Here is a 14,721-nt window from a genome sequence, read left to right on the forward strand (position 1 = left end):
TTTTGCCTCGAACTCGACCTTGACAGACGACGGTAGCGCCCTACCGTCCACCATCCCGCAGTGCGAATACTCTATGCAAGAAACTTCCATCAAGGCGGGAGTTGCTATGCTTTCGTTTTATAAGGCGAGCGGGCCGAGTGCTTAAGAGTTGTGTCCCGTGTTAGCGCGTCTTTTCCGTTAGGGGTCTCCTGTCGAAGTTACCATCTTATGGACTCTCCGAGAGACTACCTATGCAAATGGATCGCTAGCCCTTTGTCCGGCAGGCGCATATGAGCCGTAGTAGACGGAACCTGGCCGCGTAGCCAAGATGCCAATCGCTTACGCTCTGTAGCGATCGAAACGCAACTGTCACTGTCACACTAATAAGGAAGAGTGATAGAGAGACATAATGCTTTTCGTTATCGAAGCGATAGCGATTGTAACCTTGGCTAGGCCGGCTGCTTCAATAGCTGCTGCATATCTGTGACATGTTGTCTATCGACGACATTCATCGATATGCGGACGACAGTACTATACAAGGATGGCTAAAAAATAACTAAATTTCCGTTGCCAGGGAGGTTTTGGGTTTTGGGACTGAGCAACTTTTACTAAGGGAGTAACCCCGAAATCGCGAAAAAAAAGTTTACCCTCCCATAGAAAATGGACCAGCCAAAATGTAGGAAACAGCCAAATTTTTTTTCGCGACTTAGGGGTTGGACTAATAGTAAAAGTTGCTCAGTATAATCCAAAAACCTGCCTGGCAACGAAAATGCAGTTATTTTTTAGCCACCCTGTATACCTACAGGCTGGTCCAAACCTTGACGCCCATATTTTTTTTTAGAATCTTCGTCGTGGGTTATCAGAATATACCCCATGTACCAGATGTTAGCCGATTTTTCGTAGTTTTCGAGTCTTATAACTTTTGTTAAGAAATTCTGGGGTGAAGCTTTGCTTTGCTTTTCTGCCTTCTAATAAATTTGCACTGATAACTGAACTGGGCTGAACTGAAATAGCGATGGGGAAGTGACCCCATAAAATAATAGTAGAAATAACTGTGTCAGGTATCGAGGCATTCTATCCAGAGTTTCGGTGTGGGATCAGGACAATTTAATCCGATTCAATCCTACCATGACTCAAGTTTGCGCGTTTACCGCTAAGAAAACCTCATTTTTCAAGGCACAACCCTTCCCATGTCAGGGAGTATTGGGAGTAAGGTTTGCAATCCGGATCCGAAATGTATGAAATTATCCGGATCCACGGATCTTTTCATACATTTCAGATCCGTCGTGCAAACCCTAATTGGGAGCCTCGATCGGTGTTGACATCTCCATCAGTGACGTCCAATAATTTCGTAGCCACCTTGCTGGGTAGGCTGCGCTCGTATCAAAAAAAACTCGGTGTGCTCAATAAAGGGAGGCCACCGCCATACTTTACTCTGGGGTAGACTGATCCCATATATTGAGTACTGCTGTCACCTTTGGACAGGAGCACCTGGATGCCACCTTGGGTCCTTCAAATCAGTCCAAAGCCGCGCTGTACCTATGAATAGAGATTTCCAAAAAAGAAGTTTATAAGTTTTAAAACGGTCGGCAACGCGCATGTAACACCCCTGGAGTGTAGACGTCCATAGGATGCGGTGACCGCTTACCATCAGGTGGGTCGTAAGCTTGTTGGCCACCGATGTACTAAAAAACATAGGTACCTACACTGTATTTGTCTACATTAAAAGTAAACTTATTAAAGCAAAAAATAACCCTTTCGTTTCGTTAAGCAGGCCACTGACGAGCCTTCCAAATGGATGCCGTTACAATGGATTCATCCAAATGGACGGCATCTCAATATTAAACATTGTACGTTTTTGACATTCACGGACCGATTTTGGATTGCAGCCACGCTATTTGGACTGTTGGAAGGCTTGTCAGTGGCCACCTTACGTTCATTTCGTTTGGGGGGGGGGGGCGCAAATTTGGTGTCTGCCCCGGGCGCCATATCCTCTAGCTACGCCCCTGAATCGAAGTTCGCAAATTGCGGGCATTTTCTCTGTAACTCTCATTACGCCTTCATTGGAGTAAAAGAGAAAGATCCCCGCAATTTGCGAATTTCGGTTTTCGCGGTAGCCCCTCTCTGCTCTGTACTAGCCGGAGACGAAATTTTGTGGGGAATGACACGTACTGGGATGAGGAGGGATAGCTATAATCAGCCGGCTATGTAGCCTAAAGCCAATATTGAAAGGGTAGGTGGGGCTTACAAAAAATTCCGTACATTACACAATTTTTAGCAATGTATTTTTTTATGTGAAACGTGAGTGAAATCTCTTTAAAAAATCCGTAGGGGTCGGATCAAAAACTAAGTAATTAAGTCCGACTCACGCTTGACTGTACATTTCTAATAGGTTTACCTGTCATCTATAGGTATAGACCTATTTGATGTATTTTTTTCAAAATTTTAGACCCGGTAGTTTCGGAGATAACGGTAATTTTTTGTCTATTCTCTTGAATTACTTCTAAACTGTTTATTCGAAAATTATAAAAAATATATATTTGAGATCCTTACAATAAGCTCTTTCATTTGATATGTAACATGATATAGTTTGAAAAACTTTATTTTTTAATTTTCTCATTTACCCCCCAAAAGTGGCCCCCATCTTTAAAATTCATTTGTTTACGTTACATGTCCGTATTTGGGTCACAAACTTACATATGTGTACCAAATTTCAACTTAATTGGTCCGGAGAAAATCGGCTGTGACAGACGGACAGACAGACAGACGCACGAGTGATTCTATAAGGGTTCCGTTTTTTCCTTTTAAGGTACGGAACCCTAAGAAAGTCTAATAGAAACAAATTTGTTTCAGGATGACAAGGAAGTGAACTCCACGAGCGACGTGTCTGTGCTCCTGAGACAGCTCTGCGCGGGGCGGTCTAATACCAAATTGAGGTATTTACAATACAATACATCTTGTCTTTAGGCAGGAGGCCGATTTAATCACGTAAGTATTACTTATAAAATGGTGTGAGATACGCTGCTAGTAATAACTATCAACATCCAATCAATAGATTTTGAAAGTTCGATGGCCGCTCCATGCGTCCCGTCGCTGACGATTAGCAGGAAACTAGAAACAGGTATTTAAGGTGCATAGAATGCGTGACATATATAAATCTACGCGTACCTACATTAGAAAAAAATCTAACAATAATTAATGAAGAAAGATAAATAAAGAATTAATTTATTATTATTACATTGTCTATTTGTTCTTGTGTGTTGTCACAAACGAAGAAATTACAAAAAAAAACCGGAAAAGTGCGAGGCGGACTCGCCCACCGAGGGTTCCGTACTTTTTAGTATTAGTTGTTATAGCGGCAACAGAAATACATCATCACGGTTTATGAGATACAGCCTGGTGATAGACAGACAGATTGTATAGTAGAGTGGTTTTAAAATGTGAATTACATAAGACTGCAGTGCCTGGAACCACATCCACAAAATTTGCATACGTTATTTTTTACTCATATCATTAAAGATACCGCTAATTCGCTTAACTCATCAAACGTAATCTTCCGACTTTACAAGGACCTCAACATTCACACCGATCACCGGGCCTCTCTCTCACACAATACCAAAAAAACAGAGACGTCATATGTAGTCACACCCACGTTACGCCTTATTAGTTTGGTGAGTAATTAGTGTCGCCAGGTGCTATATTTGGTTAAAGGATTAAGTGTTAGTCATAGACAGTTAGTATGGTAAATAACAATATAATCAGACATGTTCGAATGAGACAGATTCCGTATAGATAAGCAATATTTATGGGTGAATCAACTTTTTTGTGTTGTTACCTGTCCCGGCATCATAGACTAGGAATCCTCTAGACCGAGTTTAGAGCAATTATTTCATGCAACCAATGATGCCAAAAATGCGGGGGTGCGCGGGACGAGGTGAGCGAAGTCCCGTGCCGTGATTGGTCCGTTCAAAGACACGGATGTCACACAAAGACACTTTCGACTCGAACATGGAGTAAAATTATCGTATGCGTGGCAGAGGGGGTAGCGCGACTATGCTCAGTCTGGAGGATGTTTTGTCTGTGCCCGCGCATTCAAGGGATAATACTGGCACACTTTGTTCGAAGATATGGTGTACCTATAGTATGTCGTTCTCTTAACATGCTTACAGTTGTAGTGCATAATTGTTTTCCACCTTATTTTCACGGAGACGTAAGAACGTGTCTCGCTATTTCAGTCAGTCTCAGTACGAAAAGTACTGAGGTTTATTTATTTATTTAATTTAATTTATTTAAGGATCACCAACGGATAATACATCTACACAATTACATAGGAACAAGGACATTTAACATTAACAGATGCTTAGCCACTTATAGGTGACCACAGCTCACGCAAGTACTATATCAAAGAGAGTATACATATAAACAACTAAAATTAACTTAAAGTTACTTAAATTTACATAAAGTAGAGAAATATAAACAAGAGAACATTGTAAGCATGCAGACATAGAATTAAAATAGTAATAAAGTACCATGGGATGAAGAGTAGAGGCCATTCCTCTAATGTGACTTATTTAGATGCAAGACAATTGAGTTTGGAGACAATTGAGTTGAGAGAGGTTGACCGAAGTAGCATGACAAATACGAGAGTTGCCGAGAAAATACGATGAAAAACAATTACTTACCTACCTACACTACATCTGTAGATGTCCCATTCCGTATAGTTGTAACTAACACAAAATGCATGTTTGATACATTTAAACACCATAAAATCAGGATTTCAAGAGTATTTTGTCCCCTGGACAACTTAAGCGTAACTATGGCAACGAGTGACACTAAAGTTGCTTCACCCATATGCTATTAGACACTAGACAGATATGAAAATATCTGTTGTTTTCTGGAACAAACAAATTTACTCATGTAGTCAAGTATCAATCGAATAAAAATTTAAAATGCCATTATTATGGCCATTTTCCTTTTTTACTTTACGTTATTTATACGCAAATACTTGATATTGTTATTTGTGATATAATTTATTCGTATTATTTAAGCGGATCGGCTTGCTATCATGTTTATCATTAGGTAATCCTATTAATATCGGTTTTTAGGAATTACGGATAAGATTTACCCGTCCTTTTATTATGGGGGTATCGTCTTGGGTCGTCCCATTCGTTTTTCGTCAAGTTCTTAAATTAGTCCTATTCTGCTTTCGTCACTCATTCTACATTGAAAGCCACCGACGATTGTGACGAATGTAGAATGAGTGACGAAAGCAGAATAGGACTAATTTAAGAACTTGACGAAAAACGAATGGGACGACCCAAGACGATACCATTATGGGCAAGATCAAAGGTTCTTGACAATCGGTCTGACCTAGTCGGCAGTGACCCTGGCTACAAAGCCGATGGTCCTGGGTTCAAATCTCAAGGGTTGGTGTAATAAATAATTAAGTAGGTATTTATTTCATTGCATGTACGCGTAGGTACTTAATCGATAATTTTCAAAGTCATGAATGACATTGTTTCTCAGAAACAATTGGGCCTTTTATCGACATTACTGATATGATTCCAACTATAGGTAGCTACTAATGATAAAATTTGCGATGAGTTATATTACAAAAATACATATTACACCCGGTAGTTTCTAGAAAATACATAGACTAGGTACTTTAAATCGTATTAAATTAAACCCTTTTCACCGCCGTAAGTCCCATACGTACAGAAATATCCCTAATTTTATACCCATGTTATAAATATGTATATAAATAATATGAATATGAACTTGACAAACACGAATTGAAAATTGCCTGTTTTTACATTTCGTATCTTGTCACTGTGACAAGGTACGAAATAGTACGGAAATTAAATTCTTTGACTCTAAATAGGTAGTCGTTTATGATTTAGTAAACACAACAGCTCGCGAATACCCACCTCTAGCTGCCCAGAGACCTATAAAAAGGTCTCCTGTTCCATTCTAATTTGAACTTTGTGTTGACAAAATAAAATTTCATTTTGCTTGGCAAGGTTTGACGTATGGGCGGCTAGAGGATATTTTTTTATTTTAATTAAATTATCTTCTTGTATTCTGAAACCTACGCTAAGATATGGGTAGGTACTCTAGTTTCATATTTTATGGTTAGGTAGGTACTAATAGCTACTAAAGTCAGTGTAAAAATATGGGTATAGACTCAAAAATATGTCCCATAGTTCTTAATCCGTTGATATAAGAGCTATGGGACATATTTTTAAGTATGATTTGTGCACCCATACTTTTACACTTGACTGTACAAGAGACTTACAAGCTATCTATAAGTACGATAATAAAACTTTTATTTCGTTACTCTATTAAAACAATGGGCATCCTATGATGACCTAAATTAGGGCATCATAAACGACCTAGGTCACGCGTATTGTTAGGCCATGGAGACTTATGGATTCAGCGGCTCCTTTCATAATGCGCCATTTGCATTCAAATTAACTACGTGCTTGTGGTGAGCTGGTTATCAATTAACTGTCATTTCGTGTACTATTTTTGACATATATTGACAATAACGGTTCTGGGTAGTTCTCGTTGGGGCACTTGGTGAAGGTCGCCACACACATACACACACTTCCGTTTGACGAGTCACAATAACCCGCCGCCAAAAAGCCGCCTCCATACATTTATAGTTACACTATCAATTTAACATGAGCGTTTTAAAATGAGAGCGTGACTTCGACTGTACCTATATATTAGTGGCGGCTATATTCTTGTCTTGGCACTCTTGACACTCTTAATATGCTCTAAAATGATCGAAACTGGTGCTTAAGGGGCCCACAGATTACCAGTTCGCCCGTCCGTTCGTCCACTTAAAGGCAAAAGGTGACATTTCCGAACAACTGACAGGCTGATGTCTTCTGGCGAACTGGTAATCAGTGGGCCCCTTTAGATTGGGCGCGTGCCGTGATCGTCACATTTCAGAGTATTTTTCTATCTCGCATCACTGCAAATATACTCGTAATTGGTGATACACTTACAAATGTTGAATTTCGACGTTCGCGCATTCCAATGTACAATCCTTATATGGGTGGATCAACAATTCTTCGTTCTACTAATATGCTAACTAGGTGGAAAAACCATTATAGAACGGGTCTTAACTGCCGTAAAAAATGTATGTTTGGTTATTTTAAATACTATGGAAAAAGGGTTTAAAAATAAACATTTAATTCAGACTAAAATAGAGTAACCTTTAAGAGTAACGGACTGGCCGGAAATAACCTTTAAGAGTGACCCCGGCAACCTTAACCAATGGGAACGAGTGACAAGAAAATGTTGATTCACCCAATTGTCAATAATTGTAATTATTATATAATTGTTAATAATAATAATTGTTCTCGAAAATGGTCGTGCCACGCTCTATTGGGATCGATCTATCATCACTGACAGGACTATTGTAGCCAATAAGCCTGACATCGTGCTGATAGATCGATCGCAGCGCCGGACCGTGCTCGTCGACGTCACCATCCCCCACGACGAGAATCTCGTGAAGGCCGAGAAGGACAAGTCCAGCAAGTACCTAGACTTAGCTCACGAGATAACCGCCATGTGGGATGTTGACTCGACGATCATTGTTCCTATAGTCGTGTCAGCGAACGGTCTCATAGCGAAGAGTTTCGACCAACACCTAGAGAGACTCTCGCTGGGTGGTTGGATCAAGGGTCAGATGCAGAAGGCGGTAATTTTGGACACGGCGCGTATAGTACGTCGATTCCTCACTCTGCGGCCCCGACCACCGGCAGCATGGACCCTGCCCCGCTGCCGGCGGCACCCTAGGCTAGGTTTTTTATAATGTGTCTATATGTATTTTTTATTGTTTTGTAAGTGTTTTTATATTTTACTTTTATATTCATATTATAAAAACCCTAGCCTAAGAAGAATGATGAATAAAGAGAATAATTGTTACAATAAAGGTAATTTCAATTGTCTATTTTTACTGATTACGCAGTATTAATAACATTGACATTGCGACGACATTCTCGAAACGCTGAAAGTGGCGTTACTTATAAGATAATCTCGTCAGCTCGTCACAATGCATTTTAAATTGAGACGACCTTGCCCGCCATTGCCACGTGTCATTCTTCCAGGACAGGAGCTTTGTTTTGATATTTGGATTCGATTCGCAGCTGTCGTTAAATAGGTGTCGTTATATAGATTTGTTTAGTAATACACCGTGTTTTTTTTTCGTTAATTTTAAGGGTGCATTTCTGAGCGGTATTTTAATTAACTCCTCTTTATTTATTTTCGTGGGGAGGACATTTTGTTAAATTCGTCGAAAGAGCCGCTTTCACGTTTATTTTCCTCTACGAGTATAAGGCTAGATTGTAGGGTGCCGTGCTCGCATGGGAAAGACATATTGAGGCCGATTTTAATATAACAATTTTCTGATTTTGATACGACGACGGTCGTATCAAAACAGTATGAAATCCATATCAATTTGTTAATACAGAACCGCAATTGTTAAAACATTATTAAATTCTGTAATTCAAATAAATTATTACTTACATGTTATTCATTCATTAGCAACTTAACGATTGCGTGTATAATGAATCATATTAGGAAAATAAGTGAAATATTTAATCCTCAAAAGTCAAAGTAACAGGTAATCCTGCCACTTACCTACCTACGTGTACCAGAAACTTTCTGAGAAACACACGTATTAATTAAGTATGTATGATTACCTATTATTGAACATGCGTCGTAAAAGTGCGTCGCGAATTAATAATTCCGAAACATATACTTTCCTGTACCTATGTTTCAAGATCGTTTAGAACATCAAGGACGCATGACAAACAGGCGTAAGTCACGAGATTATCGACTGTTTCACCCTTTTTAAGAAAAAAGGGATATATGACTATGAAGGAGTGAAGCATTTGTTACCTTTTAAAATTTGGCTGTGTGGGACCTTCGGAATGAGGGAGATTCTTGCTTTAGACAAGCATGAGTCACAGTGCAAATATTACAACCAGTATAAGACCTCAAGGTTCTCCAAGTCTAAAGGGGCCCACAGACTACTATATCGCCGGACGATTTCAGCCTGTCAATTCTTCGGAACTGTTACCCTTTGCCTGACAGGCTAATATCGTCCGGCGAACTGATAATCTATGGGCCCCTTAATAGGATCTAGAGTTAGAACACAAAAGCGAAGGAATTCAGACTCTGAGGAAACAGGGAAGTGGCGGGTGGAAGGATCTGGACAGTGTCGGGACTAGGCAAACGGGGCAAGCATTTTCTCAGAGCTCCTATTCGAACTGTGCAATTCCCTTAACTTTTCTCACTCTTAATGCTAACTAGTCTTGTGCATATAACGTCGGCCTAAGTCGCAAACCTCGTAACTCCTCCGGGGGAGTTACGAGGTTTGAGACTAAGTATTCTTGTCCAAGGTAGCAATTACTAATTTCCTTGAAATGGAGTTTCAAGGTTTGCGACTTAGGCCGACGATAAGCATCTTTTGTATTATATGTACTATTGTATATATGTATTGGTTAGCTCTACCTATTTTTCTTGTTCATGGAACCTAACTCTTTTTCTGAATATCTCCGATGAAATCGACGAATGTTTTTCGGCGTGAGACAAAATAATATCTATACTGTATCCGTGCCCGGATATAAAGCAGGGGTGGTACTGTCTGGTACGATAGAAATAGTCTGAACTGTGAACTGCAGATTTGTTCCAAAAGTATTAAATAAACTACTACTAAATCTACAATCATTAAATATCTTCCGGTTCAAAGTTGAAAATATTTATTAATTAGTAAATAAATAATAAAATTATGAGTACCTCCTGTTTTGAAACGAACTTGTTAAATGTGTGGGTAAATGGTATACTCGTACATTGTTATAGGTATGAAATCCTAGTAGTAAAAGTGTAGGTTCATAACTTTCCTACTCCATTTCTAACAATGGACCCTAGTAAGTATTTACTACTAAGTAACAGAAAATTGGTAAAATTTCACGTACCTACGGAAATCGATAAATTTACAGTCTCATCGTAATACCTTTCTTTTTTGTTATTATGAATAACGATAAACACGTTTGGATAATATAAATAACTAATTCTTGGTTTATTTCCTCAAAGAATATCCTTTCAGGTTCATCAGGACTTATACAAAATAGCCAACCAAATTAGGTTGAATGTTTTTGAGGAAAAATAATCCAGTAAGTAGTGTTTTAGTGTAGGTAAAGCAAACGTGTTTATCGTGGCAATAGTTCTGAAAATTTACATATTCTTTTTTTTTTTATTATTATGAATGGGCTTACTCATGGCCACAGACTAGCCGAGGCGTAGACGTGGCCGAGGCGTAGACGTGGCCTACGATGGAGCGAGCTCGCCCAGAAGGTGCCTGTTCACTCTTGATTTGAAGGTTGCCGGGTTATAAGAACACGGAAATATAGACGCCGGCAAGGAATAAAAACCGAAATTCTTTATTTCACCGAAAGAAAGAAAGTTAAGAACTGATAAAATATCGTGGAATTCGCCTATTCTAGACCTTTTACTGCCTTTTTATGAATATTAGGTAGGTACTCGTACTAATTTTATTCCAGCAGGAATAATCAGCCCAAGTTAGATACAAAAACTACAAAGTAAACCTGTATCTGTGACACTTTCCTACTTGGAAGCAATAACCTAATGTGAGATTGATTCATCCTTATCTAATTGAGTGTGTCAATAGCGACAACCTGCTCCGAAAACCTATTCTTTTTAATAGTAAGTACCTAACTACTTAAGCGGCAATACACTTTTGTTTTTCCATAAAGTTTTTTAATGCGAAATAATAATAATTAGTTTTCGGAAATGCTCATCTAAAAGAAAGATACGTTCTTATACGATGAGCGCCATATTTTCGAAATAATTATTTATCCAAAATAATGACTCTACTCTACCAGGTGTGGCTCACTCCGCGATTTCGTTGCTTTGCTACAGGTAGCTAAAAGTACATCTGTTTTACACCAATTTTGGTGGTTAGCCATAAGCCGCGCGTGGCGCTGTCGCAACCTAGCGGCAATATCTGTCCTGATCGTAACAGACGCGTTTTGATAGAGAGTGAGTCTTCTGTACCTATTACTATTATTTATTCTGTGACTCTACATTTGTATTAGATTTGATCATTTGCCGTAACTAAACGGCCCGTTGCACCAAATCTCACTCAACGTCATCGTAGTTCATTACAATTCCCTTTTATCAAAAGTTCTATAGCGTCTTGACTCCCTGAGGCCTTTATAAGGGAATTAATCCAAATCAAATTTTGAATGAAAATGGAACACAAGAAAGTTCCAATTTCAAAACTGCAATCATGACAAGGGGAAGTCAGGAGGATAGAGATGTCAACCGCGGCCTTAATTACACCAGTAGGTACGTTTATCAGTACGTTATTCGCGCATGGTGCAACTAAAGTTAGCTCTAACTGAAGACTAAATAACAGTGCGTCAACGATAGGTTTTGGTGACATCACCTCCTATAATCATTATCTGGTTGGCTATTAACTGAGCAAATAAAAATAATTGTGAAACGACTACGTGAGGTGTGTGCTGTATCAAATCGGCTGAGACGACTCATCACTACACCTTATAAAACCGGGCAAGTGCGAGTCGGACTCGCGCACGAAGGGTTCCGTACCATAAAGCAAAAAAAAACTGAAAAAAAATGCAAAAAGAAAACGGTCACCCATCCAAGTACTGACCACGCCCGACGTTGCTTAACTTTGGTCAAAAATCACGTTTGCTGTATGGGAGCCCCACTTAAATCTTTATTTTATTCTGTTTTTAGTATTTGTTGTTATAGCGGCAACAGAAATACATCATCTGTGAAAATTTCAACTGTCTAGCTATCACGGTTCGTTAGATACAGCCTGGTGACAGACAGACGGACAGACGGACAGACAGCGAAGTCTTAGTAATAGGGTCCCGTTTTACCCTTTGAGTACGGAACCCTAAAAACAAAGGGTATCGTCTTGGGTCGTCCCATTCGTGTTTCGTCAAGTTCTTAAATTAGTCCTATTCTGATTTTGTCACCCATTCTACATTCGTCACAATCGTCGGTGGCTTTCAATGTAGAATGCGTAACGAAAGCAGAACAGTACTAATTTAAGAACTTGACGAAAAACGAATAGGACGACCCAAGACGATATCAAACAAAGTCCCCCGCCGCGTCTGTCTGTTTGTGTGTATGTTCGCGATAAACTCAAATACTACGGAACGATTTTCATGCGGTTTTCACCTATCAGTAGAGTGATTTTTGAGGATGGTTTAGGTGTATAATTTGTTAAGGTTTCTTTAACCCGTGCGAAGCCGGGGCGGGTCGCTAGTTTTATTGAAGTAGGTAGTTAGGTACCTACTTAAAGAATGTCCCGGATATAAAGTGGCCATGGATGTTGTTAATGAGAATGACTGTGTTTTACTTAGTAAACAATTGCAAATTTGAAGCAGCACTTATTTTAAAAATCCATGCATAATATCGTCGGGTGACAAGCAAAAGTCACTAACTAACACCGTTGAAATTATTGGACAATAAACCGTGTTACAAGTGTAATAAAGTTCATTGTTACTTTATTTTTTTGATAGTACTTAGTGAATTTTGCTTGTCATCCGACGATATAGTACTTACTATAAAAGCTATATTCTAATGTACTACTGTACATTACACAGCTGCAAAGATAGTTGACCCCCCTGCAAGTAAATTTCTATGGAGGATTTCTCTGCAGCTAACTATACTTATAACTTTTTGTTGACATTGACTCATATTTACTATTAGTTGTTCTTTGGCAAACAAAATATCGCGAGAAAACCGAACTAATCCCAATACGGCCTAGCTTAGATTCTAGCTAGGTTCTCTAAAAACAGACCTTCGGCTCGGAGGACAGTGAATGTGACAACATTTAAACATAAGATAAATATATTCTAGGTTGAAAAAAACAGACCCTAGGCTCGGAGAATAGTGAATGTGACAACATTTAAACATAAGATAAAATATCGAAAACCAACAGCACAGAAGTTATATTAGTGTTAGGTAAGTGTATAATAGCAATGTCAAAACATGGCTCTTTATGGGATCGTCTAGACTAGTGACATTGAGGGTGGCGCGGCGCCCTCCGCACCCTTCTGATATATTGCCAAGTTAGCCTTTTACTGCAGCACCAGACCGAGTAAACATACGCACCAAACGTCACTTATTTATTATATGACTCATCTAATAAGTACACCCCGTTATCTAATGCTCAGTTTGGGGGCAAATAGTGATGTTGCTTCACATTATTAGTCGATTCATATTTATCTATAAAGGGTTGATTGTCAAAATAAAATTCTTATTTTGTGAATGCTCTAGACATTCATTCCAGACATTGATTATCGCAACTGCCCCATCACTTGCCCCCAAACTGAGCATTAGATAACGGGGTGTACTAATAAGTGATGCCTCATCTCAGTCCTTAATAACTGAAAAAAACTAAACAAACAAAAGGAACTAGTAGGTTCTCGTTAAGCTTTTCATGCTCCTTTTACCTTTTAAATTTTGTATGAGAACGCAATCGCTTAATCCAGTTGTGTTTATATCAACAGCAGAATTCATATCCATTTTTCTTTTAGATATTTCTAAGATATTTAATTCGTGAGTTGGCGGATCTGCCAGCTAATTCATCTGATACACGTTACAATAATATATTTAAATGGTTTTAGTTACCTAATAAGTTAACGTTTTAATAGAACAAGGGTGAGAATCTAGTTAGTTAAATTAAATTGGATAGTGGAAAACACATTAATTCATTAGAGACATTAGTCTAGGGTGGGGTTAAATGAAATTAGTTTTTTAAATTAATTACTAATTTATTTAGTACCTAATTTGACAGAACTTTTCTTGCACGTTCCCATTAATATGCTAAGTGTATGTTGATTAATTACAAATGTACCTACATATTAGAATTCTTGATAAAATGTCTCCAATGGGTAAATAATTATTTCTCATGGTTTGAAGTAGGTAAATAAAATAAACTTAGTGAAATCCGATTTTAGCGCTACGCAAGTGTTGTGTTGTGCGCCCCTCTATAACCGATAACCGTGTCACACATTAACAGTTCGCCGGACGATATCATCCTGTCAGTTTAACGCAAAATTTGACAGTTCCGAACAACTGACAGGCTCATATCGTCCTGCGAACTGGTAATCTGTGGGCCCCTTAAACGACGAAATAGTTGAAAAAGGACTTTCAAGTATATATATATATATTAATTTAGCTTTCCTTTCACCAGAAGCCCGAGGGATCGAGCATTTGGATCCAAGAACGCCCAGCTGCTTTGTGTCAACGGTGGAAGCCCGCGTTCGCCTTCCCTTGGCACACCTCAACTGTTGCGGGTATATACTGACTGTCTGAGTATAATAGAGGATGTAAAAAAATAAATATTTGCACTAGTTGATAACCCAAACTTTTTATTTGGCGGTGAATGCGTGCAAATCTTATTTTACCATTTAACCATTACTTCCCTACAATCAGATACTAGAAGAAACAATCCAAAAGCAAGCTCCAAAGCCGCAATTCTCCACCAAAGCTCCAGTTAAAGACCTCGACCGCTACCGGCTCAGCTTCAACCGGAGCAGCTCGGCCACGGACGCGCTCTTCCAATACCGCACCAAGTTCGTGCAGCACATGCTGTCGAGCCCCATGTACGCCAACAGCAGGGTCGGGAAGCCCTGGGAGATGATCGGCAAGTAAGTGTTCTGA

At 39.1% G+C, this 14,721-nt stretch overlaps 1 protein-coding gene across 1 annotated transcript in view; it reads left to right on the forward strand.

Moving 5' to 3' along the window:
- The window catches only part of LOC134669896 (uncharacterized), a 94,407-nt gene that overhangs the window by 78,260 nt on the left and 1,426 nt on the right, over positions 1–14,721 (forward strand). Inside the window, exons 19-21 of the mRNA XM_063527511.1 lie at positions 2,833–2,915; positions 14,252–14,354; positions 14,494–14,708. Of these exons, the coding sequence (XP_063383581.1) occupies positions 2,833–2,915; positions 14,252–14,354; positions 14,494–14,708 (401 nt within the window). The remainder of the gene's footprint in view (positions 1–2,832; positions 2,916–14,251; positions 14,355–14,493; positions 14,709–14,721) is intronic.

Source organism: Cydia fagiglandana, chromosome 13, assembly GCF_963556715.1.
Source record: "Cydia fagiglandana chromosome 13, ilCydFagi1.1, whole genome shotgun sequence".
Taxonomy (NCBI): Eukaryota; Metazoa; Arthropoda; class Insecta; order Lepidoptera; family Tortricidae; genus Cydia; species Cydia fagiglandana.